At 58.4% G+C, this 23,907-nt stretch overlaps 4 protein-coding genes across 5 annotated transcripts; 1 reads left to right on the forward strand and 3 right to left on the reverse strand.

Moving 5' to 3' along the window:
- The first annotated feature begins 73 nt into the window (after positions 1–73).
- SHARPIN (SHANK associated RH domain interactor) lies at positions 74–4,831 on the forward strand. Of its 2 annotated transcripts, XM_049632762.1 has the most exons (9): positions 74–507; positions 796–970; positions 3,432–3,563; positions 3,641–3,782; positions 3,858–3,948; positions 4,026–4,179; positions 4,259–4,377; positions 4,466–4,591; positions 4,671–4,831. In XM_049632762.1, the coding sequence occupies exons 1-9, from the start codon at positions 310–312 to the stop codon at positions 4,752–4,754; spliced, it is 1,221 nt and encodes a 406-aa protein (XP_049488719.1). In that variant the 5' UTR covers positions 74–309; the 3' UTR covers positions 4,755–4,831. The 2 variants fall into 2 exon arrangements, with proteins under 2 accessions (XP_049488719.1, XP_049488720.1); XM_049632763.1 differs by lacking the exon at positions 3,432–3,563.
- Positions 4,832–5,610: 779 nt separating this feature from the next.
- On the reverse strand, positions 5,611–8,072 carry LOC125924314 (cytochrome c1, heme protein, mitochondrial). The gene is made up of 7 exons (XM_049632767.1): positions 7,923–8,072; positions 7,118–7,314; positions 6,905–7,031; positions 6,660–6,817; positions 6,411–6,571; positions 6,000–6,100; positions 5,611–5,914 (listed from the first exon to the last, which is right to left on the reverse strand). The coding sequence occupies exons 1-7, from the start codon at positions 8,049–8,051 to the stop codon at positions 5,810–5,812; spliced, it is 978 nt and encodes a 325-aa protein (XP_049488724.1). The 5' UTR covers positions 8,052–8,072; the 3' UTR covers positions 5,611–5,809.
- A 6,902-nt stretch (positions 8,073–14,974) lies between these two features.
- On the reverse strand, positions 14,975–18,394 carry GPAA1 (glycosylphosphatidylinositol anchor attachment 1). The gene is made up of 12 exons (XM_049632761.1): positions 18,226–18,394; positions 17,780–17,959; positions 17,586–17,697; positions 17,246–17,393; positions 17,065–17,166; positions 16,780–16,976; positions 16,509–16,705; positions 16,261–16,414; positions 16,016–16,111; positions 15,672–15,862; positions 15,420–15,590; positions 14,975–15,308 (listed from the first exon to the last, which is right to left on the reverse strand). Exons 1-12 carry the CDS (start codon positions 18,297–18,299, stop codon positions 15,065–15,067), a joined length of 1,866 nt encoding a protein of 621 aa, XP_049488718.1. The 5' UTR covers positions 18,300–18,394; the 3' UTR covers positions 14,975–15,064.
- Positions 18,395–19,483: 1,089 nt separating this feature from the next.
- EXOSC4 (exosome component 4) lies at positions 19,484–21,917 on the reverse strand. Its single transcript, XM_049632769.1, has 3 exons — positions 21,418–21,917; positions 20,004–20,210; positions 19,484–19,890 (listed from the first exon to the last, which is right to left on the reverse strand). Exons 1-3 carry the CDS (start codon positions 21,586–21,588, stop codon positions 19,531–19,533), a joined length of 738 nt encoding a protein of 245 aa, XP_049488726.1. The 5' UTR covers positions 21,589–21,917; the 3' UTR covers positions 19,484–19,530.
- Between the last annotated feature and the right edge of the window lie 1,990 nt (positions 21,918–23,907).

Below are 23,907 nucleotides of genomic sequence, written 5' to 3' on the forward strand. Positions count from 1 at the left end.
TTCCCAGGAGTGGCTGGCGGACCAACGCGGGGCCCGCCCGCCGGGCAACCTGCGGCTCGGAAGGAGCCTGGGAAAAGCGTCTAGCCCCGGACCGGCGCGGCGGGTAGACGCGGACCGTTCGGCTGCAGCCCCCGCCCGCCGAGCCTCTAGGTCGTGTCCATCCTGGGTAAGACAGGAGGGTCAGAGCCGGGCCCCGACGCTCTGGCCACGGCCGGAACCCCAGGCTCGCGGCCCCAGTTTCCGGTCGGCGGAGGCGCTCAGGGGCCCGAGCCCACGGAAGCGGGCTTGGGGGCCGGGGCCGGACAGGAGATGGCGCCGCCTGCGGGTGGCGCGGCGGCGGCCTCGGACCCGGACTCGGCCGCGGTGCTCCTGGCTGTGCACGCCTCGGTGAGGCCGCTGGGCGCGGGGCCGGACGCCGAGGCACAGCTGCGCAGGCTGCAGCTGAGCGCGGACCCCGAGCGGCCCGGGCGTTTCCGGCTGGAGCTGCTGGGCTCGGGACCCGGCGCGGTGAGTGGGGGCGGCGGGGGCGCGGGGCCCTGGGCCAGTCCCCTCCGCTAGACGGCTTTGTGCCCTTGAGCAGTTCGCTTTCCTTTGTTGCCGTTTCCTCGCCTGTAAAGTGGGGGTAAATGCTCCGCTACCTATCTTTATAGGAGTTCTGTGAGGGCTTCTTAAGGTGATAGGAGTAAGGGTCTTAGGACGGGGCACGTGGCCTGTAAATGTTACGTCGTGCTCCTTTGGTCATCATGCAGGGTGTGCTGGCGGGAGGCACTGAGCCCGCACTCTCCCCTTCCTCAGGTCAGTTTGGAGTGGCCCTTGGAGTCAGTTTCCTACACGGTCCGAGGTCCCAGCCAGCATGAGCTGCAGCCCCCGCCAGGAGGGCCTGGGACCCTCAGCCTGCACTTCCTCAACCCTCAGGAAGCTCAGCGGTGGGCAGCTCTAGTCCGAGGTGCCACCATGGAGGGACAGAATGGTTAGTGCTCTGGAGCGAAGACTCCTTTTGGCTGGCCGGGCACTGCGAGTGCTGGGAGAGAACGAAAGTAGCCCAAGCCCCCCCAGGCCTGGATGGGGGACGGAGTGGGGAAAGCTGGGCCCACCGTACCCCCTTTTGTGTCCTGGGAAGGCTCCCAGGAGGGAGAAGGTGGAGAAAAGAACAGGCTGGAAAGCTTGAAAAGCTGGAGCCTGGAGTAGCAGACAGATGTGGAGGCCCAGCAGGCAGGCCCTCAGGGTCTGGGTGAGGAGTGCATCGGGAGCGATGGAAATGTACTCAGCGGAGAGTGACAGGTTCAGGTTCGAGCTACTGAAGACTGGTTGAGGGGCGCCTGTCGGTTAAGTGTCTGACTTCGGCTCAGGTCTCATCTCACCGTCCGTGGGTTCCAGCCCTGCATTGGGCTCTGTGCTGACAGCTCGGAGCCTGGAGCCTGCTTTGGATTTTGTGTCCGTCTGTCTGTCTGTCTGTCTGTCTCTCTCTCTCTCCCCCCACCCCCTCCCGCGTGCATGCGCACTCTCTCTTTCTTGCTCTCAAAAACAAACATTAAAAAAAAAAAAAGTAAAAGACTGGTTGAGACCTCCCTTTGTGTGGGGGTGGTGTAGCAGATAGGGCTGGAGAGAAGGATGTTTTCAGAGATGCTTAGGAGATGGAATTGGCTGCATTTCATGGCTTTTAAATGGAAGAATTCATGGTTGAGACAGAAAGCTGGAGAAACAAGGTACTATGGAACTCCCAGACAGAGGACCTACGTGGAAGGGAATGGAGGTGGCTAGGTTCTTACACATCCGTGGGGAGAAGAACCAGGTGGATCTGGGTGGGGCTCTGGAGAGGTAAAGATTGGCAGTAGAAAAGTTCAACCCAGGTCACCAGGAGAGAGAAGCAAGAGAGGGTCTGACAGGTAGATAGTGCAGCAAAAGGAAAGGAAAGGAAAGGGCCCGCAGATGTGTCAGAAGATCTGCCAGAGGGAAAAGAAAACCTTACTGTGCATCGTGAGAGAGGCCCAGACAACAGAGCACTTGCAGAAGGAGAAAGACGTCCTTCGTTCGTTCGTTCGTTCGTTCGTTCATTCATCAGATGTGTATCCCGGCACCCGTTCTGTGCTGAGCATGTCAGGTCTTGGAGACTTAGCATGAATGAGACTTGGACTTCCTGCCCTCTTGGGACTTGATTTCCAGAGAGAAGGAGAACATATAACATTGGTAAGCATAGACTTGTGCACACAGCATAGCATACGGGCTTCTGGAATCGCTATGTACACTTGATACTAGTGTAACCTTGTACATCAAATAAAACATTTAAGTTGGAAAACAAGTAAGTAAAATTCTGCCAGATGGTGGAAGAATAGAAGAGAGGAGTTTGCAATTTACACACATCTTTTTTTTTTTTTTTTTTTTTTTTAAGTTTACTTATTTGAGAGAGAGAAAGACAGAATCCCAAGCAGGCTCCACACTGTTAGCACAGAGCCCAACACGGGGATCAAACTCGCGAACCTGTGAGATTGTGTCCTGAGCCGAAATTGAGAGTCAGATGCTTAACCAACAGAGCCACCCAGGTGCCCCGGGAGGGGTTTGCAATTTAAAATTGGGTGGCAGGGAAAGTCTCATTAAGGTGATGGTTGAACGAAACTCGAAGGTCCTCGTGTGATCACACCCACGTGGCCGGGAAGCAGCAGGTACCAAAGTCCCGAGGCAAGTGTGTGTGTTGTGTGTGTATGTGTGTGTGATCTTTGGGACTAGGTCAAGGCTGGGCCAGGCCTGGTCCTGGGTGCTCAGGGGTCCTGTTCATCACAGTGGGCAGATAGCTCAGAACACTGAGGGCCTGAGGTCGTCATAGGAGCTGCAGGACAGGTAGGCTGGGCCTCAGGAGGAAGGTAAGGGGAGACACAGGTGCCCCGCCAGGCAGTGGCCCCCAGGGGGTTTGTTGGGGATGGGAGCAGCCCGAGGTGTTCTGTGCTGGTGGTAGAGCCAGTTGGGAGGAGGGGTGTCCCTGAGGGCACCAAGAGACTACCTGACTGCAGGCCTCCTGGTGAGCAAGAAGGGGCAGGCTTCTGAGGACCTGTTTTGGTTCCGCAGTGAGGCCAAGGGAGCATCCCTGGCTGGCTTAGAGGGCATGTAGAGGCCAAGGGAAGTGGCCTGGCTTCTTTGGAGGAGGGGCATAGGTGAGGCTAGACAGTAGAAGCATGCAGAAGCATTCCAGAGCAAGGAAAAGCCAAGTGGAGCTTCAGCTCTGAGAGGAGTTGGTAGGAACCTTTTAGGGGTTTTTGAGGGCCAGGATTGGGTGGGGGGAGGCCTGGCTTAATGTGTGGCCAAACGCCAGGGAATGGGCTATGAGCTAGGAGGTGGCAAAAGTCCTGGAAACCTGGTCAGCAGAGGCCTGGGTGAGTAACCCGGCTTGGGGGCCGAGTCACAGGAGACCCCAGCCCAGCCCTCATCTTCCCTCCTAGGCAGCCTGCCCCAAGCCCTGGGCCTAGAAATGTGCCCTGTTTCCCCGCCCAGTCCCCCTGGAGTGCCCACACTCCGGGCCCCACAACCCAAGGTGGATCTTTGCTGGAGCCCTGGAGACTTGATGGAGAAAGGTAAAGGCAGGTGGCTGGAGGGGGTTGGAAGCAGCAGTCTGTGCTCAGCCCTGATGGCTTTTTGTCTCTCCCTGCAGAAGAGCTGGTGGGGCGCCTGGCCCAAGCCATCGAGGGTGGGGACGAGAAGGGGGCAGCCCAAGCAGCAGCCACCCTGGCCCGACATCATGCGGCTCTGAGTGTCCAGCTCCAGGAGGCCTGCTTCCCTCCTGGCCCCATCAGGTGAGGTCTTCTTTACTCTGCCACCCTAGCGCTCCCGGGTCCCTGTGCTCCCTCCTGACCTATACTCTGGCCCAGGCTACAGGTGACAGTTGAGGACGCCGCGTCCTCTGCCCACGTCTCGCTGCACGTTCACCCCCACTGCACCATTGCGACCCTCCAGGAGCAGGTAAGCATGGGGTCGGGGGGAGCCCTGTGCGGGGCAAGGGGCCTTCGAGTGACACTGCCTTGATGCTCCGGCCCCAGGTGTTCTCGGAGTTTGGCTTCCCACCAGCCGTGCAGCGCTGGGTCATTGGGCGGCGCCTGTGTGTGCCCGAGTGCAGCCTCGCTTCCTACGGGGTCCAGCGGGATGGGGACCCCGCTTTCCTCTACCTGCTCTCAGCCCCGCGAGAAGCCCCAGGTCAGTCCTTTGGTGTGGATGGGATGAGGAGGGGAGGCGCAGCCTGACGCGCCCCTGAGCCCCACCTCCTCTTGCACAGGACGCAGCCCTCAGTGTCCCCAGAAGATGGATGGGGAACTGAGTCGCCTGTTTCCTCAGTCACTGGGGCAGCCCAGAGCTCCTCTGCCAGCCACCTCCAGCCTCCCCAGCCCCCTTCAGGTAGGTGAGGGACTGGGTACCCTGGGCCTGGGATTCTCTGGGCACCAGAAGGAAAGGGTAAGCAGCAACGATTTCCCCACCTCCACAGCCTGGCTGGTCCTGCCCTTCCTGCACGTTCATCAATGCTCCCAGCCGACCCGGCTGTGAGATGTGCAGCACCCAGAAGCCCTGCACTTGGGACCCCCTTCCCGCAGTTTCCACCCCGCTGGCAAAGGTACCAGAGGCTGAGGAAGGGAGGGGGATGGGCAGGGGGCTAGGACAAGCAGAATGACTTCTCTTTCCCTCACCCCCAGGTCACAAGGAGAGAGGATGGCCCTGTCCCTCCAGGCTCAAGGTCCCTGGACCCCCTCCTAAAACTCTCAGGAGACCTTTGCTGACTGCTTGCTAGGGGTCAAGCCAGGATTGTGGAGGGGCCACAATCTGGAGTCATTAAAGGCACTTCTGAGCCAGCTGAGTACCCCTTCCTTGTGCCTTTGTGCGGATCGATCTGCTGGGAGGACGGAGTGTGGGCATAGCCCCCTTGGGACTCAACTTGGCAGAGGCAGGGCCTGGTTGTCAGCTGGTGGGACAACCCAGCCAGGCCCAGGTGACTATACTTAGCCTCCAGATCCCAGAGATCCTGGAAACACATGGGGCTGAGATCTCTTCCCAGAACCCAAGGGCACACAGAGCCCCCTCCCTAACACCTGGCCATGCCTCCTGTTGTCCACCCGGAAACCCTCAGGCACACCCTCTCCTTGCTTCCACTTGGCTCTCGCCCTTCCCAGTGGCCACCAGTCTTAGGTTATTCCAGCCAGGATGCTCCTCACGTTCCCTCCTGGGGACAAGAAAAGCTCAGAAGCTAGGACCCGAGTGCTGCCACCGCCACCCTCCCCTTGCCCTCACAGCCTACTCCTACTGCTTGCCTCGTTTTTCTGACCCAGACTCACCCCAGCCGCCCTGTGGGTTGCCAGGAGGTGCTGTCCCAGAACACCTCTACCCTGCCCCCTCCAGTTGTCCAGCCAAGAGATCAGGAGCACACTCTGGGTGGCCTCTGCCTAGCTCTGCCTCCTTAGCACTGCTGCCGGCTGCCTCCCTTCCCCACCTCCAGTGCTGCCTGCCACCTCCCGTCCCCAGCCTGTACACGGCAGTGTCGGTCACACTGCATGGGACAACCCTGAGAGCTCGAGAGCAAAGGTCTTAGTCCCAGAGTCCCCCGCAAACGTGTGCTCCCATCACACAATAGCTCAAACGTGTGTTGAGAAACTTAATTTATTTCCATGATGGGGGCTGAAGGATCTGGAGCTAGAACCTGGTCTCTTGCCCCTTTCCCTCTTGTCCCAAAGAAAGAGGAGCTTGGCCAAGCGGGCCAGCTGAGGCCTGAACAGGTCCAGGGTGGCTCCTTGGCTTGCGGGCCTGTTCAGGCAAGACGGCAAGCAGACGTTGGGCAGGGTCACTTGGGTGGCCGGTATGCCAGCTTCCGGCTCTTCAGGACTGACCACTTATGCCGCTTCATGGCGTAGACCAGAGGCAATAGCAAGCCCATCATCATCAACATCTGGGGATGAGGCAGGCTCAGAAGAAGGAGGCAGAAAGGACCCCAGCCCATTTCCCAGCCCCTCTCCCACGCCCGGCCATTTCACCTTGAGCCCCATGCGTTTGCGATGGTCATGCTCTGGCTCGGATGCCCAGCGCAGGAAGGTACACACATCCTTGGCTACCTGGGACATGGTAGCTGGGGTGCCTGAGCCAAGAATAAGTGTTAAGGGCTGCCCTTGGGGGTCCCTCCCCAACCTGGTACAGCCCTAGAGCAACCTCCTCCACGTAGCTGAGATGGGGTCCAGACCAAGGCTTCAAAACCAGTGGGACCCCCCCCCTCCCCCCAGCACGCAGGGGCCTGGGCTAGACGGGGTCGCGAAGGCTGCCCGTAAGCTGGCTCGGTGCTGGAGCCAAGAAGAGTGCACGACCTCTTTCTGTGCATGACACAGAAAGCATCCCTGGCAGTGGGAAAAGGGAGACCCGGCTTGTCCGCCCCCAGGGTGGGGGCTGCTCACCATCGTCATACTCCAAGACCTCAGTGTAGATGGGAGGAGCCATGCCGATGGCCTGGCCAGGAAAGTAGGGGTTGAAATAGAGACCTTCTCGCAATGACACACCGGTGGGCGGCTCGCAGTAGCCGGTTAGCAGGGAGAAGACGTAGTCCTCACCACCGTGCCTGGGACCAGATCCATGCCTCCTCAGCCCTGGCACAAGGTGGACTTTCCTGCCCCCTCCCCACACCGCCCAGCAGGCAGCCAGCGTACCTAGCTCGCACGATGTAGCTGAGGTCAGGGGGCAGTGCTCCGTTGTTGGCTGCTCGAGCGGCCTCAGGGTTGGGGTAGGGTTTGGGGAAGTAGTCAGACAGCTTCCCCGGCCGCATGAACATCTCCCCATCCTCGTTGGGGCCGTCCTGAACCTCCACCTGCCACCAAGAGCCCCGTCACAGCCCTGCCGTCCACCGCAGCCGGAGCCCCAATCCCCGGGGTCCTCCTCATCCCCAGGCCCACACCTCTTCTGCGAGCGCCTTAGCTTCATCTTCTGTGTAGCAGACACCCACCAGGTGGCGGTAGGCCACGTAGTCCATGCTGTGGCAGGAGGAGCACACCTGCTTATACACCTGGAAACCCCTCCGGATACTAAAGAAAGGGATAGGGTTAGGGGCCGCCAGGGCCTCCGCCCCACCAGACCTCCCAGAAACCACCCCAGTCAGCCGGCAGCACACCTGGTGTGGTCCAGGGAAGACAGGAAGCCACGGTGGGACCACGGATAGCTGGGGGGGTGCAGCTCCAGGTCACTGGCGCTCACGGCCGAATGCAGAGCCACGGCTAGCCCTGCACCCCCTGCCGCCAGCATGCCCAACGCTGAGAGCATCACTTTCCGGCCCCGGGACAGACCGGCCTTCGACGACAAGGACACTGCCTGCAAGAGCCCCGCTCAGCGCCTGCCAGAACACCACCCGGCCCTACCTGGGGGTCTGACTCTCAGCGCCTGCCTCTCCCCACCCATGCACCCGCACCCGCCAGCTCCTGCGGAGCACCACTGCCCACCCCGCTCCAGCCCGCTGCCGGCTCCTCGACCGTGATTCGGCCCCGAGGAGGGGGCGCAAGGCATGGTTTGGGATCCGGGGCTGGGGATGAGGTCGATGAAAGCAAGGGTGCCGGGGCAGGCCAAGGTCACAAGCCGCGGTCCGAGGTCAGGCTGAGGTCACTTCAGGACGCAGGCCGTCTGGAAGGCCGGAGCGGGAGCGGGCCCGGGCGCGCCCCCCGGAGAAAGCCCCCGGCCCCGAGCCGGCAGCGAGCCCGCCCCGCCGCCCCCCACGCTCGGTACCCGGCGCCTCCGCTGGTCGGGGGAGTGGGCGCCTGGTCCTGCTCCCCGGCGCCCCATATCGGCAGGCGGCGGGGGTCCGGCGGGGGCGCCGGGTGGCGGAGGCCGCTCCCTCGCTGCCGGGCCCGCGCCCAGAGCCTCCCCGCCGTGACCTTCAGGGGCTGCGGGGCCACACGGCGGCCGGGGCCGCGGCCAGCGCTCACCTGTGGCGTCCGCAGCGGGAGCTGGCAGGGCCGCGCGCCGCACAGCAAACTCCGGGCCCGCGCGCCCGGCAGCCCCGCGCCCCGGGGGCCCAGCACCGCCCCGCGAAGCGAAGCCGCCGCCGCCGCCATGTCGGCCCTCTTCAGCGCGGCCGCTGCTCCCGTCGGCCCCTGCGGCTCCACGGGAGCCCAAACGTCGCGAGAGCCTGGGAGGGCAGGGGCGGGCCGGGGCCTGTCCGTCAGGTAGTCGTGGAAACCGGAAGTAGGGTGGGAACCCGTGGTGTCTTCCTGCGGGCGGCACCTGCTGTCTCGGCCTGTCCGCTGCCCGGACGCGGTTCTTCCGGCCTCGGCGGTGCTTAGTCCTTTACGCTCGGGCCCCTCAGCCCGGCGTCCACGGCATCTTCGAGGCCATCGCTCACTTTCGTCCAGCAATATTTCCAGACCTGGCGCGGTGGCCATCCGTGTCGCAGCGCCTACAGACCCCCAGAGCGAAGGGGCGGCCTGCCGGGGCCAATCAGCAAGGTGGGGTGGGGGTCTCGCGGCCCACTGCCGCGGTCTCTTTCGCCCCGGTCAGGGTCCCCACTCCGGTGGAGCGTGAGCAGTGCCGGAAGGCTGGGGCCTCCGGGCTGCTGTCCCCCACCCGTCCCGGCCCACACGCGTGGGTTGTGGTGGCGGTTCTCCAGGCTGAGCAGGGGTTTGACAAGGATTTATTAGGCACTTATTATTACCCAGAAACTGTCAGATGCAGGAGCCGTGACTATGACAGCCAAGGGTCCCTCAAAAAATTACGGTCGGTCTTCATTGAGAATGAGGGAGTAAGGACCTCGGAAAATCTGCATCCCCTTCCCCCTATAAAAGCAAGGAAAAGACTAGCAGAAATTGTTGGAGTCAACTTTTTCAGAACTCTGGGAATTAGTCAGAGGAGTGCAGCATCCCGACAGTGTTTATTGAAGAAAACTGAATCTCGGTAAGAACAATGAGTTTTGCGGTGTTTTAACTTGTTCTGGTTAAGGCTACTCTCCAGCCCAGTGGTAACCCTGGAAACTACAGCCCACATTCCTGGTAGAATGGAGCAGGGAGACATAATCCTGTAGAGGGAGCAGAACACCTTGCTTGCAAATAATTGCCATGATTTAACTTGTCTGAGGGCTCCCCGGAAGACCCCTCTTACAAAGCTCACTCAGCTTGCCTAGGGCCAATGGTCTATGCCCTGAGGATGTTTGCTGAAGGCAGTTGCAGGCAAGTTGTAGTTTCAAAGCTGCCGGGGGCAATGGATAACAGCTGCACCTGATAATCGAGTAACCAAAAAGCTTAAAAGGAAGAGCTGGGGAATACAATGTCCACAGGGATGTTCAAAAGCCCTACATATTTCTGAAATACAGAGGTCACAAACATAAATAGGGTGTGCACAGGCTCGTGAAAGACCTGAAAAAGCATCAAATGCTTACCTCTGGCTGGCCTTGAGGCTCTGCACATAGGGAAGTGGAGCCTCAGACAGTTGCAAACTGGGGGCTTTAGTGCTCAAAGGATATGCCCCCAACAAGTACACAGAGCTATTTGGGAAAGACTGGGAAGTTTATGGATTTTAGGCATTTAAGAAAATCTCTGTCCGATCATCAGCTGAGCATAGGAACTTTAGTGGCTACACATGACATTACAGACTAGACAGAACAGGTGCAGAAAAACTACTACACGAGTTCAACTACTACAAGCAGCAACAACAAAACCTGGCATCTGATTTCTAAAATCACAACATTAAAAATGAAAGGCCTGTAGGACACCAGTAAGCATACCAACCTATGCATAATTCTCAGGAACAGAGAAGAGAAAGGGGCAGAAAGAATATCTGAAAAAATAATGCCTGAAAAGTTCCTGAATTTGATGAAAAACATGAATCTGCACATCTAGGAAGTTCAGTGAACTCTAAGTAGGATAAACTAAAAAGGATCCATACTTAGACACATCATAAATTGTTGAAAGCCAAAGAAAAAGACTCTTGAGAGCAGCAAAAGAGAAGTGATTCATCACATACAAGTGATCCCCAATAAAATTACCTATTTCACATCAGAAACCATGGAGGTCAAAAGGCAGTAGAATGACATATTCCAAGTGCTGAAAGAGTAAACCTACCAGGGGCACCCGGGAGGCTCAGTTGGTGGCAGTATGCGACTCTTGATCTTGGGATTGTGGGTTGGAGACCCACCCTGGGTGTAGAGTTTACCTAAAAATACAATCTTAAAAAAATAATAAATGTAAATGGATTAAAGTCTCCAATTTCAAGGCAGAGATTGTCATAATAGATTTTAAACACACACACACAACTCTATGGTGTCTGTAAGAAACAACCTTTATTTCTTTTTAATTTAAGAGAGAGTGTGCACATACGCATGCACTGGAGCAGGAGGGGTAGAGAAAGAGGGAGAGAGAGAATCCTGAGCAGGCTCCATGCTGTCAGCATGGAGCTGGACTCGGGGCTCGATCTCATGAACCATGAAATCATGTCCTGAGCTGAAATCAAGAGTTGGATGCTTAACTGACTGAGCCACCCAGGCACCCCTGTAAGAAACAAACTCTATTATTTATTATTGTTATTGTTATTATTATTATTATTATTATTATTTTAAGTAGGCTTTGTGCCCAGCACAGAGCCCAATGCGGGGCTTGAACTCATGACTGTGAGATCAAGACCTGAGCTGAAATCAAGAGTCAGATGCTTAACCAACTGAGCCACCCAGGCACCCCAAGAAACAAACTTTAGAATCAAAGACACAAGTAGAAAGTAAAAATGTGGAAAAAGATATACCATACCAACAGTAATCAAGAGAGAGCTGGAGTGGCTATACTAATATCAAATAGTATAGACTTTAAGACAAAAATTGATACTAGAATTAAAGAAGGACATTTCATAATGAAAAAAGGACCAACTCCTCAAGAAGACCTAACAATTGTAAAGATATGTTTGCCTAACAGCGCCCCGAAATACATGAAGCAAAAGTTGACAGAATGGAAAGGAGAAGTAGGCAATTTAACAATAATAATTGGAGACTTCAATATTCCACTTTTAGTAATGGATAGAACTAGACAGAAGTTCAGCAAAGAAAGAAGAGTTGAAAAACTGAACAATGCCGACTAGACTTAAACATCAATGAACCACTCTTCCAGCAGAAGAGTACATATTCCTCTCAAGTGCATATGAAACATTCTTCAGGACAGACCATATGTTAGAAAATAAAAACAGTCTCACTAATTTTTTAATGTTTATTTTGAGAGAGAGAGAATGAGCAGGGAAGGGGCAGAGAGGGAGGGAGAGAGAGAATCCCAAGCAGGGTCCGCTATGTCAGCACAGAGCCCGACACAGGACTTCATGTCAGGAAGCCTGAGATTATGACCTGAGCCTAAATCAAGATCAGGTGCTTAACCAACTGAGCTACCCAGTAAATCTAAAAGTAGTAAAATGATACAAAATACATTTTCTCACCACAACAGAATGAAATTAAAAGTCAATAACAGAAATTTGGGGAATTCATAAATATGTGAAAGTTAGATAACATATTACTTTTAATGTTTTATTTATTTGGGGGGGGGGGACAGAGGATCCAAAGAGGGCTCTGCACTGAGAGCAGTGAGCCTGATGTGGGGCTCATACCTACAAACTGTGAGATCATGACCTGAGCCAAAGTCGAATACTCAACCGAGCCACTCAAGCTCCCCTAACATATTGCTAAATAACCAGTTAAAGAAATCACAGGAAAAATTAGAAAATGAGGTGAATGAAAACAAAACATACGGGATGTATCAAAAGCAGTGCTAAGAAGAAAATGTAGAGGTCCAAATTCCACTTCTAGGTGTATGCCCAAGAGAGAACATATGTCCACGCAAAAACTTGTTCATGACCGTTGATAGGCACATTGTTCATAACAGCCAAAAAGAGGAAATAATCCACATGTCCATCAACTGATAAACGGGTAGAGTGTGGCATGTCCATTACATGGAACATTATTTGGCCATAAAAAGGAAGTTGTGACACCTATGTATGAGGGCATTCATATTAAAGTGCAGATTAGGCAAGTCTGGAATTAGAAAGTAGATTAATGGTGTCAGGGGCTGGAAGGAGAGAAGTAGGGTACAGGTTGCTTTTTGGGGCAAGGACAATGTTGAAAAGGAGCAAGCACAGGCCTTGGAGACCAAGGTGGGGAGTTTGGTTCTATCCTGGGGGTGACGGGCATCCCCTGAAGAGAGACTAGGTTGACCCTGGGTCCAGGCCTGGGTGAGCGTGCTAGGGGAGAAGGTGTATGTGGGGTGGGAGGTGTTCAGGTTGAATACTGTGACTTAGAGGTGACCATCACACACTCAGGAGGCAGAGGTGACACACTGGGGCCTGGCAGGAAGCAGGAGACAGGACCTGAGTGGGGGTATGAAGGCAGCTGGGGCTTGCAGAAGCAGTTTTGGATAATGGTGTCCAGAGCAGTCCCCAAGTTGTCTACATCGGAGCCTCGGGGGGAGTGGGGGTAACCAGGCAAATGGCTTGAGAAGAGCACAGGAAGTCTGGGACACCGAGGCGAGTTGCTAGAGGCGTCCCAGGGCCAAGTAGAGCATCCGCACGGAGCCCGGTTGTGGGGAGGCTGCTGGGTGTTAGGTGGGTGGAGGGTGGCCTGCTGGCTGGGGCCTTCACCTCACCTTCCTGTGCTCACCCCACCTCCCAACACAGGCGATCCTCTAGCCCCTGCGGAAGCTGTCAGGTCTGCCCCCTGGAGCCTCCTTCTGGCCCTCCAGGTCGTCTCCCTCCGATTTCCCTTCATTCAACAAATACAGATGAACATTCTACTGTGTATCTGGCCCTGAGCTGGAAAAGTAGCAGGAAATAAGACAGTGTTCCTGCCTCCCATGACACTTCTGTTCTGGGGCCTAGAAAGCAAGCAACAAAGGAGTATGTACTATTAAGTACTGATTATCAACACAATAGTGAAATACTCCCAAACTCACCCAGCGGACACCCTCGAGTCCTCACGTGAGCTGGGCTCAGCAATGGTCCCTCTTGTATTGGTTGGAACTAGATCTGAGTGTCAGAAAACTCCAAATGACAGTGGCTTACACACGGTACAAGTCTGTTTCCCTTTCTAGTAGATGAAGCCCAGTTTAGCAACCCAGGGCTGTGTGAAGCCCAGGGAGTCCCTGCTCCTCTCCATCCATTCTCGACACGGGCTGGACCTCATGTCCTAGACACAATTCACGTTCCAACCATCAGTTCCACATCCCTGTGGGCAAGAGAAAGGATGGGGCTCGGAGGGCCAGTCTCTCTGGGTGAGGTCTTTGCTTGGGGTTCACCCTGGAAGCTTCTTGTTTATCCTGCTGGCCACAGCATAGTCACGTGGCCACACCTCAAAGCACAGGATTCAAAATTGGGCTGTATGACTCCAGAGAACAGATACTGGGTTCAAGGTACAGGCCCTACCACCCCATCAAGTAGAGCATTTATGTATGACCTATACTCACCGCTCTACCCCTGACCTACATTTCCACAGCCTAACATTTCCTAGTTTTAAGAAATGTATTGTACAAGTGACATTGCTGAAAATCGGAATAGAAATCCTGCTTTCCTGACAAACCAACTCTGTCATTCCCACGGTCTCAGAATTTTTTGTACAAAGAGTTCTGCACAAGTTCAGAATACAGTTGAGATGATCTCTGTGCTTCTGCCCCCACTTGCGTGTTCCATGATTTAATAGATTTTCATGATTTGTGCTTTAAGTGACTGATCAAGGCCAAAGCCTAGGGAAAAGGCTTGGGAGGGATTCTGGAATCCTTTGGAAGGGATACTAGCTCACAAAGAGAGAGACAACAGACCAAGGCAAAACAGAGGTTTTTGTGCGTCTTAGAAGACAGGAGGACTCTTGTCCTGTGACTTATCCAAGCACAGGGTTGACAGAAGCCAGCCTGGGAGGCACGCTGGGAGGCTGGGGGCTGCGAGTCTCTTCCCAGCCCCGGGGGAGGCGGGGCAGAACAGTTTGTTCAACACTGAAGGGACCAGAGGTTCCAGCCGGACTTGGGAACAGTGGGCAAAGACAGGCTGCTGGCCCCAGTGGGGTCTCCATCGCCCATGCTGCACCCCCACCCCCAACAATGCTGGACAGAGAGCACGTGGCCCCCTCAGCAGAGAGCCAGCAGTGACCCACAGAGGGCTGGGTCTGGGGGCTAGAGCTTCCTCCCAGACCCACCGTTCTGGGTGTGACACCGAAGGGCCACGGGTCCTGAGCGGACTCCCCAGGCGGGGCAGCTCTGCCTTCCTTTCACACTGAGGCCGGTAGGAGGCTGACTGGTCTAGCCACCACATCAGGTGCTGGCAGGGGTGCCTTGGCCCTCGAGGAGATGCCTCTTGACCTGATGTGACCCTGAAAAGCAACATTTTGCTTTTCTTCCCTCCAGAATGGACACTAGACATTCCAGTTCCTTTCAGGGGTCTCCGTATGTGGCCCGCCTGCTCCTAGACGATGCCGGGTGGGGCTCTACCGCTCCACCTTGGCCCTGCCTCTCATGGGTGGCTGGCCTGGGCCAGTTCGGCTCCAGGGAAGCTGGGCGGGGCCACTCCCGGGCCTTGGCGGGTGCCATTCCCCATGCCCCAGGGCTTTTCTGCAGGGCTCCAGCTCAAGCCCTTTTGCGCCTTCAACTCCAGTGCTGAAGACAGAGCAGTGTGGTCCCTGGGCACTTCAGATCCCATCAGGCCCCAAGCCACACCCACCACAGCATTTCCTCCTACCCGGCACCCTGCCTCCCACCGTGATACACAGGGAGCTCCCATAATGCTCGTGGGGCTGGGGCCAGGGCAGGGTCTACACCTGCCATTTCCAGATGCCAAGCCCAGTGTCCATCCGAGGCTCTCCTTGGAGGCTGATGTGGCTGCTGGGGCCCTCATTCCTGCCAGCAGTAAGTGGACCAGGGCAGTGCCCTCCAGGAAGGAGGTATGTGGGAATGCCAGGCCCTCAGACAGAGCTTTTTATCCACGTGCCTAGGAGCTCCAAAAGGACAGCAGACAGTGGGCCACTAGCCCTAACAGCAGCTGAAAACAAAACACCTGTTTATTTCCCAAAAGAGAACCCCGGGTGCTTGGGGAGTCCCCACCCCGGTCTGTACCACAGGACAGCCACACGTCACTTCCAGAAGAGCACGTTCCAGAAGAGCAGCCAGCAGGGATAGAGGCCCAGAGCCAAGAGCGGAAAGAGCAGGGCGCCGTAGGTGTGGTGGTCCAGCACGCCCTGCGCCAGTGCCGCCAGGAAGAGCTGCCAGCCTTCGGCCAGCGACAGCGGGGCCTCCTGCAGCTCCCGCCAGAGGAACAAGCACCCCAGGAGAGTGGCCGCGGGGCTCGTCAGCACCAGCAGGGCGGCATACAGCGGCCTGGGGGGAGAGGCAGGGTCGGGCTGGGCTCTGTGGTGAGGAGCACAGGCCCCGGGTTGGGGGCAGGGCACCTCGTGTGCAGTTCTGTGACGGGGGCCGACCGGCACATACCGGGGCCCACAGGGGTGGGTGAGCGCGGCAGCGGGCACCATGGTGGCGGCCAGCAGGAAGCCCAGCGAGAAATTGGTGAGGGCAACGCAGGCCAACTGTAGTGCCAGGTAGATGAGAGCCACTAGCTTCAGTGCCATCCAGCCTCTGTCTGGGGCCTGTGCGCTCATCACCCTGCAAGACAAGGGGCTCAGAGGCAGCTGCCTGTGTGTCCAGGGGACCCTCTGTCCCCGCCCAGCCGGCCCAGCCGCTCACCGGTGGGCGCTGTGTGGAAGGGCCAGGCCGGCCGCATAGATGGCCAGCAGCGTCAGCACCACGGCCTCGGCCTCGGCCACGGGGAAGTGCTGGGTAGCCACGTGTTGGCCCAGCACTGGCAGGACGTAGAGGGCCAGGCCCATGGCCTGTGAGATCAGCAAGGGAGCCACAAGCGAGGCCAGCCCCACGCTCTGCAAGGGCACGCGGACACTTGGGACCTGGGCCCTAGGGCCAGGGGGGCCCCAAGGATCCTCACCAACACCCCACCAGTGGAGACTGAGTGGCAGCAGGACCAATCACCGGAACCCCAGGAGCCCTCCCCAGCAGGAGTGGGGGGCCATCACCTGTGCTGGAGGGAGGGGAGGACCAGGTCCAGAGGCGCCCCCAGCCTCCTGAGGGCCCGCTCCGGCCTCATGCAACTGCATCCACAGTTCCAGAGCGTGGTCTAGTCAAGGACCCTGACAAGAGCTGTGATGGGATCTGCCCGGCAGGGGCCCCAGGGCCCATCCCACTCCCCCACTCCAAGGACCACGGGCTCTCCCAGCTTAGAGCAGAGGGGACCCGAGGCTGGCCGCCCGTCAGAGGATATCTTGAGACCAAGGACCAAGAGCAAAAAGCCAGCAGCAGGCATGTAGAGGCCGATGGAGACGAAGCGCGAGAGCGCGGGGAGCACGTAGAAGAAGAAGGACTGGTGCAGGCGCTCCAGAAGGTGGTTGAGCTTGCGGAACATGCCCTCCAGGGCCCTGCCGGGGTGGGGCAGCGTCAGGGCCAGCCGGGCCCCCCAGCACCCCCTCGCCCCCCTAAGCAAGGAAGAGGGGAGGACCAGAAGCCACTTACTTGCCCACCGCCACTAAGTCATACTTATACTGTCGGAAGCTATTGATGCCACGTATGGTCAGGGCCTCCACACGGTAGCGCAGGAAGAGGCCGTGAGCGCCATGGGGGCGGCCAGAGGCCTGCTGCAGAGTCATGAGCAGGAGTGTCTGCAGACCCTGCAGCGGCCCGTCTACCGATGTCCAGTCCTGGGGCTGCAGCTTAGAGGGTTTGGGGACGAGGTCAGATGACCCCCACACAGGTCCCAGGCTGCCCAGGCAGGCGGCCCCCTTACCTTGCCCTGCAGAGTACACAGCAGTCCCCCTTTCTGACAGAAAGTCTGGAAGAGGTTGAGCAGATCGAGATTGGGCAGCTGCCCGTTGAGCCCCTCCACGGCCACATCAAGGCTAGTGACCACGTCGCTACTGAGCTCCAGGGCCAGGGCTGCCTGGATGGCCCCAGCCCGGCCCTGCAGAGGGGATGACTGCATGCCTGTAGGAGCAGGTGAATGAGGTGCCGACGGAGGGCTGGCGCGTACAGTGGCCCCGAGAGAGGGGCGGGGCAGGGCAAGAGCACCCACCGGTGACGTTGGTGTCGTGGTAGGCCTCAAGCCAAGCCTCAGTGCCCAGAAGGTCTTGCTCTGTCACCAGGAAGATGATGTCTTTGGCCCAGTAAATCTGCCCTGAGGACCAGAAGCTGGTCAGCAAGGCCCGGGACAGAGGCCGAACCCTCCCTTGCCAGCAGTAGCCCCTGAGCCTCACCCCGAAAGTGGGCAGCAAGCGCCAGCAGCAGCCCCACAGCCTGGCTGTTGGTAGAGTCGGGGCCGCAGGGTACAGTGAGCACCAGGGATTCGGTGCTGGCGGCGCGTGGGGCCCGCAGGATGCCATACACGTTGGTACCGGCCACCATCTGTATGCAGTATTGGCGGGGAAGCCTCAGCACCACCCCACCCTAGAGTGCTGAAGCCTCTCCCCTTTTCGCCCTAGGATGCCCGCTAGGAATTTCCTGGGCCCCAGGACCTGGCACCACTGAGCTTCCCAGTCCCAAGCCACCCTCTCAAGGTCTTTTTTGGTCCCAGACACATCCTCTCCCCCACAGTACATAGCGCTCGCGGGTCTCATCAGGAAAGGGCAGTTTCCGGGAGAAACTCTGCGTGTAGACCTCCAGCCCCACTGACCGCATCGTCCGCTCCAGCCAGGCCACTGGCAGAGCCCTGGAGGCACAAAGAGAACCTTTAAGAGCGCCCTGACTTTGACCACCACTGTTTCCCCCAGACCCACAGCTCTACCGCTCACCCCGTCTTCCTGCGGTGGGCAGCGAAGTCTCGGGCGAAGCCTCGGGCACGCTCTCCGCCCGCAAACTGCTCCTCCACCATGGTGGAGCCCATGGCGTTCTCCGACATGTATGTGCGCTGGGTCAGGGGCGGAAAAGCCAGCGCCAGGAACCAGGCGATACCCGCCACGTAGCTCAGCACGCTGCAGGGAGAGGGGACGGAGGAGACCGCCGGAGCGTTAGGGGGTTCTGACACCGCGGCCCGTGGCCTCCACCTCTGCACCGGGGGTGGCGGGGGCGTGTGTGAGGGACCTGGCCCTGGAGTCCGGGCACCCGGGACATCGGACGGGAGAGCTGAGCCCCGGGCCTGCTGCCCCGAGCGACGCCGGCGGGGACGACGCGACTGGCGCCAGCGGCCGGAGGGGCCGCCGGCGGCCGCAGCGCCGGGTTCCCCGGGCCCCGCCCTTACCAGAGCGGCGCGTTGAGGCGCAGCACGAGGCGGGCGAGGGCGCGCCGGCGCACCGGGTCCGACAGGAGGCCCATGGCGGGGAGGGGCGGCTCCGGGACCGCGCTCCCCCGGCCGGCTGCAGCCCCGGGGCCCGGCGCCTCGCGCCTGCCCGACGGGAACTGGCGCGCCCGCACGCACTTCCGCTCCCGAAGGCCAACGCGCCGCCGCGCATGCGCGGAACGGAAGCGGTACTCGGGCGGGCCGGAGAGCGGTCTCCAGGGGAAGTAGCAGGAGGTGTATACCACGCGAGAGCAAAGCAGTGGAGACTGCTGGCTGCTGGCCGGGGGTAGCGAGAAAGCTCCGATTTGCAGAACCAGAGAGGGGATGACTAGGGCGGGAGGGAGGAAAACCGCAGAGCACGGAGGCTGCTGGCAGTGACAGGTCCGAATGCCTGGGGTGGGTAGACAGGAAGAGGGCTTCCGTGGACCGCGAAGCCAAGGCATTGGCTGATTCGTTTCTGTGGATGTCGGTCAAAAATGGCGGTGAACGCAGAAGTGAAATAAGTGTGAGTCCAGCACCGAGGTCATCAGGGCCAGATGACCACAGGGAGGAAGGTGCGGATAGTACCGTTGGCCAAAATGGGTTTCAAAGGAGCTGGGACATGTTGAGTAGAAAGTGGGGGGCACTCCTATTCAGATCAAGAGATGCCAGAGACATTAGGGGAGAAGCAGCCCCTGGGGGGAGAGCTGCAGGGGCTGGTGTTCAGTGCTCAGGCAGGTGCGGACGTGCGTATGCGTGTGTGTGTGTGTGTGTGTAGAGAAGACCCCGTTAGACAACATGTATCTATTGTACTTTTGGAGCCTGAGACTAAGTAGGCCCAAAGGGCTCCTAGGTTGAAAGGGGCCATTCAGTCCAAGCCATAGTCAAGACGATGTGAGACACGGCCCCCACATCTCCATGGTGGGTTCCCAGAGCCAGCTTGAATTCTCCCTCAGCCCTTGTTGAACTCAGGGCCTCGGATGTGCGGGGGTGAAAATAGACTCCAGAGTCCAGGCCATTACAGGCCATGCTCAGCTGCCTTGAACCCTGCCTGGCACAATTGCTCTTCATCCACGGACACACTCCCCCCACCTTCTTCTTCAGGGTTTGAATCTTGAGGTTGCAGGAAGTATGTATTTCATGTGTGGGAGATGGTCCCTATTCCCCCCCATCCCCCCACCCCCGGAGCAAGTACCAAGCCAGGCTGGGAGGGTGTGGAAGTGCTATGGGGCGATCAAAGTACAGCGCACTGTGTGTGTTTTATTCCAGGCTCGGGGGGCCAGACGCTCAGTCCCCTAGCAAAATGGAGGCCTCCCGTACATGCTGCCGAACCACACGGTCCAGCAGGGTGTGCACGTCACGGGCAGCCCGGGCAGCAGCCTCCAGCACCTGCTCCAGGTGGTCTTCGTGCAGCCTGGCGTCCATTTCAAGCAGTGCAAGCTGGCCTGAGGCTGGCAGCAGGGCCAGGGCAAGCTGGGGGCCACCAGCTGCCTCCTCCACGTGGCTGAGGTCCGCCAGGGCCGTGCTGTCCACAAAGCCAGCCGAGCAGGCGCACACGAAGTCCCGCATGGGTATCCCGGCGTCCAGCACTGCCAGCGTGGCTGCATTCACGCAAGCTGCGTACGTCCCACCGTCGGCCTGCAGCACCTGCAGGAACCGCGCCCACCAGCGGCATCGGTGTATCAGGCTCTCGGCCGTGGACTCCCAACCCCCCACCCCATCCCTCTCCCTCCCCAGGCGGATAGCTGCTGCCTGCTCACCTGCACATAGATATCAATCTGGGAGCGTGGGTGCAGCTGTGTAAGGATGGCTGCCTCGAAGGTCTGACGCAGCTGCAGGCCCATCTCGCAAGACTTACGGTCCCCATGTGGTCGCCGCTTGCGTTCGCCTGTACTGAAGGTCGCAGAACTATACTGACAGTTCACCAGGGCCCTGTCAGGCAGGGCTCGAGCCCGGGAGCCCCGGATCTGGGGGAGGAAGGACACATGAGCCAGCCTCACTCCTGCCGGCTCGCGCACCTTCCTCTAGCGCAGGCCCCGGACCTCAGGCTCCTTCCCACCCCTCCTCCTTCTTCCAACATCTCAACAGCTACTTTACCTTCAAACGCCCCACAGGAGGGCCACTTGGCCCATCTCTGAGCCATCATCCCCCCTCAGGTCTCCCCGTTTCCATCCTCGCCTCATCCCCTCCCAGCCCATTCTCTATTTGTAGCCAGGGCCCGTATATTCACAAGCAGCAAGTCTGACTTTGTCTCCTCTACACACTCACATATGGTACTGCCTTCCCAAAGCTTCCCCATCACGTGTGACACAAAATCAAAAATACTTTCCCTGGTCTGTGAAGCGGTGAGTTCTTGCCTTCCTAGAAGGCCCTCAATCTCACTCTGAGTAATCCCCCACCTCCCACCAGCAGCCTTTCCACTCTGCAGACGTGCGGTGTTTGTCTCCACCCCAGTGGTCTTCCCTTCTCCAGCAACGGAAACAAGGCAATAAAAAATCAGGATTTTATTTAAAGTCCCTTCGGGGCGCCTGGGTGGCTCAGTCGGTTAAGCGTCCGACTTCAGCTCAGGTCACGATCTCGCCGTCGTGAGTTCGAGCCCCGCGTCGGGCTCTGGGCTGATGGCTCAGAGCCTGGAGCCTGCTTCCGATTCTGTCTCCCTCTCTCTCTGCCCCTCCCCCGTTCATGCTCTGTCTCTCTGTCTCAAAAATAAATAAACGTTAAAAAAAATGTTTTAAAAAATAAAAAGAAAAGAAAAAAATAAAGTCCCTGTCCTCACGGAGTTAGACTGCCGTCCGAAGCGACCGATTACCGGAAGGCAGGGAAGTGTGTGGTTGTAGGGGAGGGGGCTGGCCACGTGAGGAAGGCGGTCCGGGGAGGCGTCACCCGGAGGATGACGTCAGAGTAGAGAGCGGAGAGAGGACACGAACGCGGGAGAGCGCGGGGCGCTTGGAGGAAGAGCAAAGAGGAGGGCAGGGCGGAGGGGAGAGAGGCCGGTGAGAAAGGCGGGGACCACGGTGCACCACGCTGCCAGGACTTTGGCTCTGGAGCCGAGCGAGCGGCGGCGGCCCTGAAGATGCGCTGGGTGGGCGCGGCGCGCGCCGGCCGTCGCCTCGGCATCCTCGGCTCAGCCTGGAGGCCCCTCGCACCCCGCCCAGCTCGCGCACGCCCACTCGCCTCGTGCGGCCCGTAGACCACCGCCAGCGCCTTGGTGTTGCCTTGCTCGATGTAGGCCGAGCCGTCGGCCTGCGCGAACACGCCCATCCGCGCCTGGATCTTGCGCAGCTCCCCGGCGCGCCGTCCGTCTACCCGGTAGCCCTGATCCGACAGCAGCTCCAGGCCCGCCATGTCGCCCGGCCGCTAGCCACGCTTCCGCCTCCCGCAAAACTACAGTTCCCGGCGCCTCTGACCCTCACTTCCGACCTCCCGGCGGCCGGCGGTTTCCGGCGGCCGAACGCCCCACTTCCGGCCTCGGAGCACTAGGGTGCCCGGCGGCCCCGCTGGCCCTACTTCCTGCCGCGGGAGTCGTGGGCGGTGCTGACCGGGTGCCAGAGCGCTGTGCCCGCGGGCGTTTTGGGGCGCTGTCCCACAGCTGCCAGAGGTGGAGACCGGCAGGGAGAAGGATCCCCCGGCCGCGCCCCTTCGGGTTTGTCGCGGGGGCGGTTTTAACGCTCACCCCCCCCCCCCCCCCCGCCCGAGACCTCCCCGGACTTTCCCGCACGAGCCTACACCTGGTCCCAGAGGGCCGGGACCTGCCGCCCCCGGCCACTCCTCCACCCCACCTTCGGGGACCGCGCCTGCGCCCTGCCTGCTAGTCCCTGGCCGCGGAGGCTCCTCGGAGGTTGGGCGGGAGAGCGCAGCGCCCGCTGCAGGATGCGGCATCCCGTCAGCGCTGATTTTCTTGCTCTTCCGCAGCCGTAAAGGCATGCGTTCTCCCAAGCCGAGACACGCTTTGTGTTTTCTTACCGTTTAGGTTTTACATTTGTACATTAAAAAAAATTGACACGTAATCTGTACGGTACACACACATGCTCATACTCCTTTGATAGAGCGTTTAAGATTTTCTTCTCCATGTTGGCTTAGTTCTTTCTGTCCGCATCCCCTCTGCCCCCACGCCCTCTTCCTTACCGTAATAAATAGTTCTTTCCAGGTTTTTCTCCACACTCAAATGTGATCACATGTGAATCAAGCACAGATACACGCCGTTGTACAGTCATGTAGCATTTGGATCTGTGGTGGTTATTACTATTTAATGGGATTCTTTTATACGCCCTTTTCTGTTTTTCACTCAACACCTTATGAAATCCACACAATCTTGTGGAACTCTCATTAATTTTTGATTGCCAGGATGTATCCCCGCCACTGCCCCACGTGGGCAGTGGGTGCCTGTCGAGGGGCTTAGGCAATGGGGATAGAATCCCACAATGCGGATTCTCTGAATGAAGAGTAAACGTGAGAGTTCCTTTTCCCCTCTCTTCCCACCAAGAGTAACTGTTACATTTTTACATAATCCTTGCCAGTCCTGAGTGTTACTGACCCCACCTCTCTCCCCGCATCCTGACTTGGTGTATTCCAGCACCTGGTGGCAATCCCACAGGAGGGAACTGCCAGTGTGTCTATAGGGGGGAGATATGAGGGCTTTTCCTCCCCAGGTACCTCCTGCTCCAGGTGTCTCTGTTTCCCAGTGGTCAAGGTCCCCAGCAGGAGGCTTGTGTCCCCCCTTCCAGCGGCATGACTCAGCTCCCCTGCAGTGCTTAGGAAGCCAGAGCCCGTGCTCCAACTTTGAAAGTGGGAAGATGAGCCGAAAGGGTTGCCACACACCGAGAGGAGGTGGTAGGAGGAAGGTGCACAGGCCCCGCTCCCAGCATGCCCTTCGTTTACATCCAGCTCCCACAAAGCCGGAGAACGGGCCACCTTTCTCCTCTGAGGATGAAGATACCCTCACCCTTTCCAAAAGGGGTTGTGTGGAGTTTGCATGTCTGTTTATCTCTCGCTGCATAACCTTAGTGACTTCAAATGACAACAAATGATATTACCAGACCTTGCAATCCAGAGGATTGCCTGGGCTCATCTAGGTGGTTTGCACTTGGGATCTTTCCTGCCTGTGGTCACCGTGGACACCGACAGGTGTGGTCTTGAGGGCTTCCTCTCTCGCATCTTTCGTGGTTGTTGCTGGCTGTTGGCCAGGGCCTCATCTGGGCCTGTGAGACGGCATACCTACCCACAGCCTCTCCATGCACCCCGTGCTTCCTGGAAGCACGGCGCCTGGGTTCTACGGTGACCTCAAAAGACAAGGCGGTCACGTGGTGTTTTAAGACCTAGCCCCAGAAGTCACGTAGTGTTATTCCCACCAGACTACGTGGGTCAAGGTGGTCACAAAGGTCTTGCCCAGGCTCAAGGGGAGGGACATGGACCCTGCCCCTCAGTAGAAGCAGGATTAACGTCATGTCCTGAGAAAAGCGGGCAGAATGGACACACTGCAATAGCAGGAGCCCAAGTCCTACAAGCACAGCGTCCCCTCCGGGGTGGTGGTCTCTGAGCTGGGTACAGCACAAAAGCCGTGAGTCGGCCACGGCCCTGCCACTGTCCCTGGTGTAAGGCCATGATGGCCATCGTCCTCCGCAACCCCCCACCCACAGTCTCCCTGCTGTCAGTTCTTCGGCCAGA

The sequence above is a fragment of the Panthera uncia genome, chromosome F2 (genome assembly GCF_023721935.1).
Source record: "Panthera uncia isolate 11264 chromosome F2, Puncia_PCG_1.0, whole genome shotgun sequence".
Lineage (NCBI taxonomy): Eukaryota > Metazoa > Chordata > Mammalia > Carnivora > Felidae > Panthera > Panthera uncia.

What these genes read in the sequence shown, in the direction of transcription:
- SHARPIN (XM_049632762.1), top strand. Translation starts at nt 310, where the DNA reads ATGGCGCCGCCTGCGGGTGGCGCGGCGGCGGCCTCGGACCCGGACTCG. An exon ending in TTCCCTCCTGGCCCCATCAG is followed by an intron (nt 3,783 to 3,857) that starts GTGAGGTCTTCT and finishes ACTCTGGCCCAG; the next exon opens with GCTACAGGTGACAGTTGAGG. An exon ending in AGCCCCGCGAGAAGCCCCAG is followed by an intron (nt 4,180 to 4,258) that starts GTCAGTCCTTTG and finishes CCTCTTGCACAG; the next exon opens with GACGCAGCCCTCAGTGTCCC.
- EXOSC4 (XM_049632769.1), bottom strand. Translation starts at nt 21,588, where the DNA reads ATGGCGGGCCTGGAGCTGCTGTCGGATCAGGGCTACCGGGTAGACGGA. An exon ending in TGGTCTACGGGCCGCACGAG is followed by an intron (nt 20,211 to 21,417) that starts GCGAGTGGGCGT and finishes TTCCTCCCCCAG; the next exon opens with ATCCGGGGCTCCCGGGCTCG. An exon ending in AGATTGATATCTATGTGCAG is followed by an intron (nt 19,891 to 20,003) that starts GTGAGCAGGCAG and finishes CGGTTCCTGCAG; the next exon opens with GTGCTGCAGGCCGACGGTGG.
- GPAA1 (XM_049632761.1), bottom strand. Translation starts at nt 18,299, where the DNA reads ATGGGCCTCCTGTCGGACCCGGTGCGCCGGCGCGCCCTCGCCCGCCTC. An exon ending in TGTGTACTCTGCAGGGCAAG is followed by an intron (nt 16,706 to 16,779) that starts GTAAGGGGGCCG and finishes AAACCCTCTAAG; the next exon opens with CTGCAGCCCCAGGACTGGAC. An exon ending in GACTTAGTGGCGGTGGGCAA is followed by an intron (nt 16,415 to 16,508) that starts GTAAGTGGCTTC and finishes CCACCCCGGCAG; the next exon opens with GGCCCTGGAGGGCATGTTCC.
- LOC125924314 (XM_049632767.1), bottom strand. Translation starts at nt 8,051, where the DNA reads ATGGCGGCGGCGGCGGCTTCGCTTCGCGGGGCGGTGCTGGGCCCCCGG. An exon ending in TCTTCCCTGGACCACACCAG is followed by an intron (nt 7,032 to 7,117) that starts GTGTGCTGCCGG and finishes CCCTTTCTTTAG; the next exon opens with TATCCGGAGGGGTTTCCAGG. An exon ending in AGCTACATCGTGCGAGCTAG is followed by an intron (nt 6,572 to 6,659) that starts GTACGCTGGCTG and finishes ATCTGGTCCCAG; the next exon opens with GCACGGTGGTGAGGACTACG.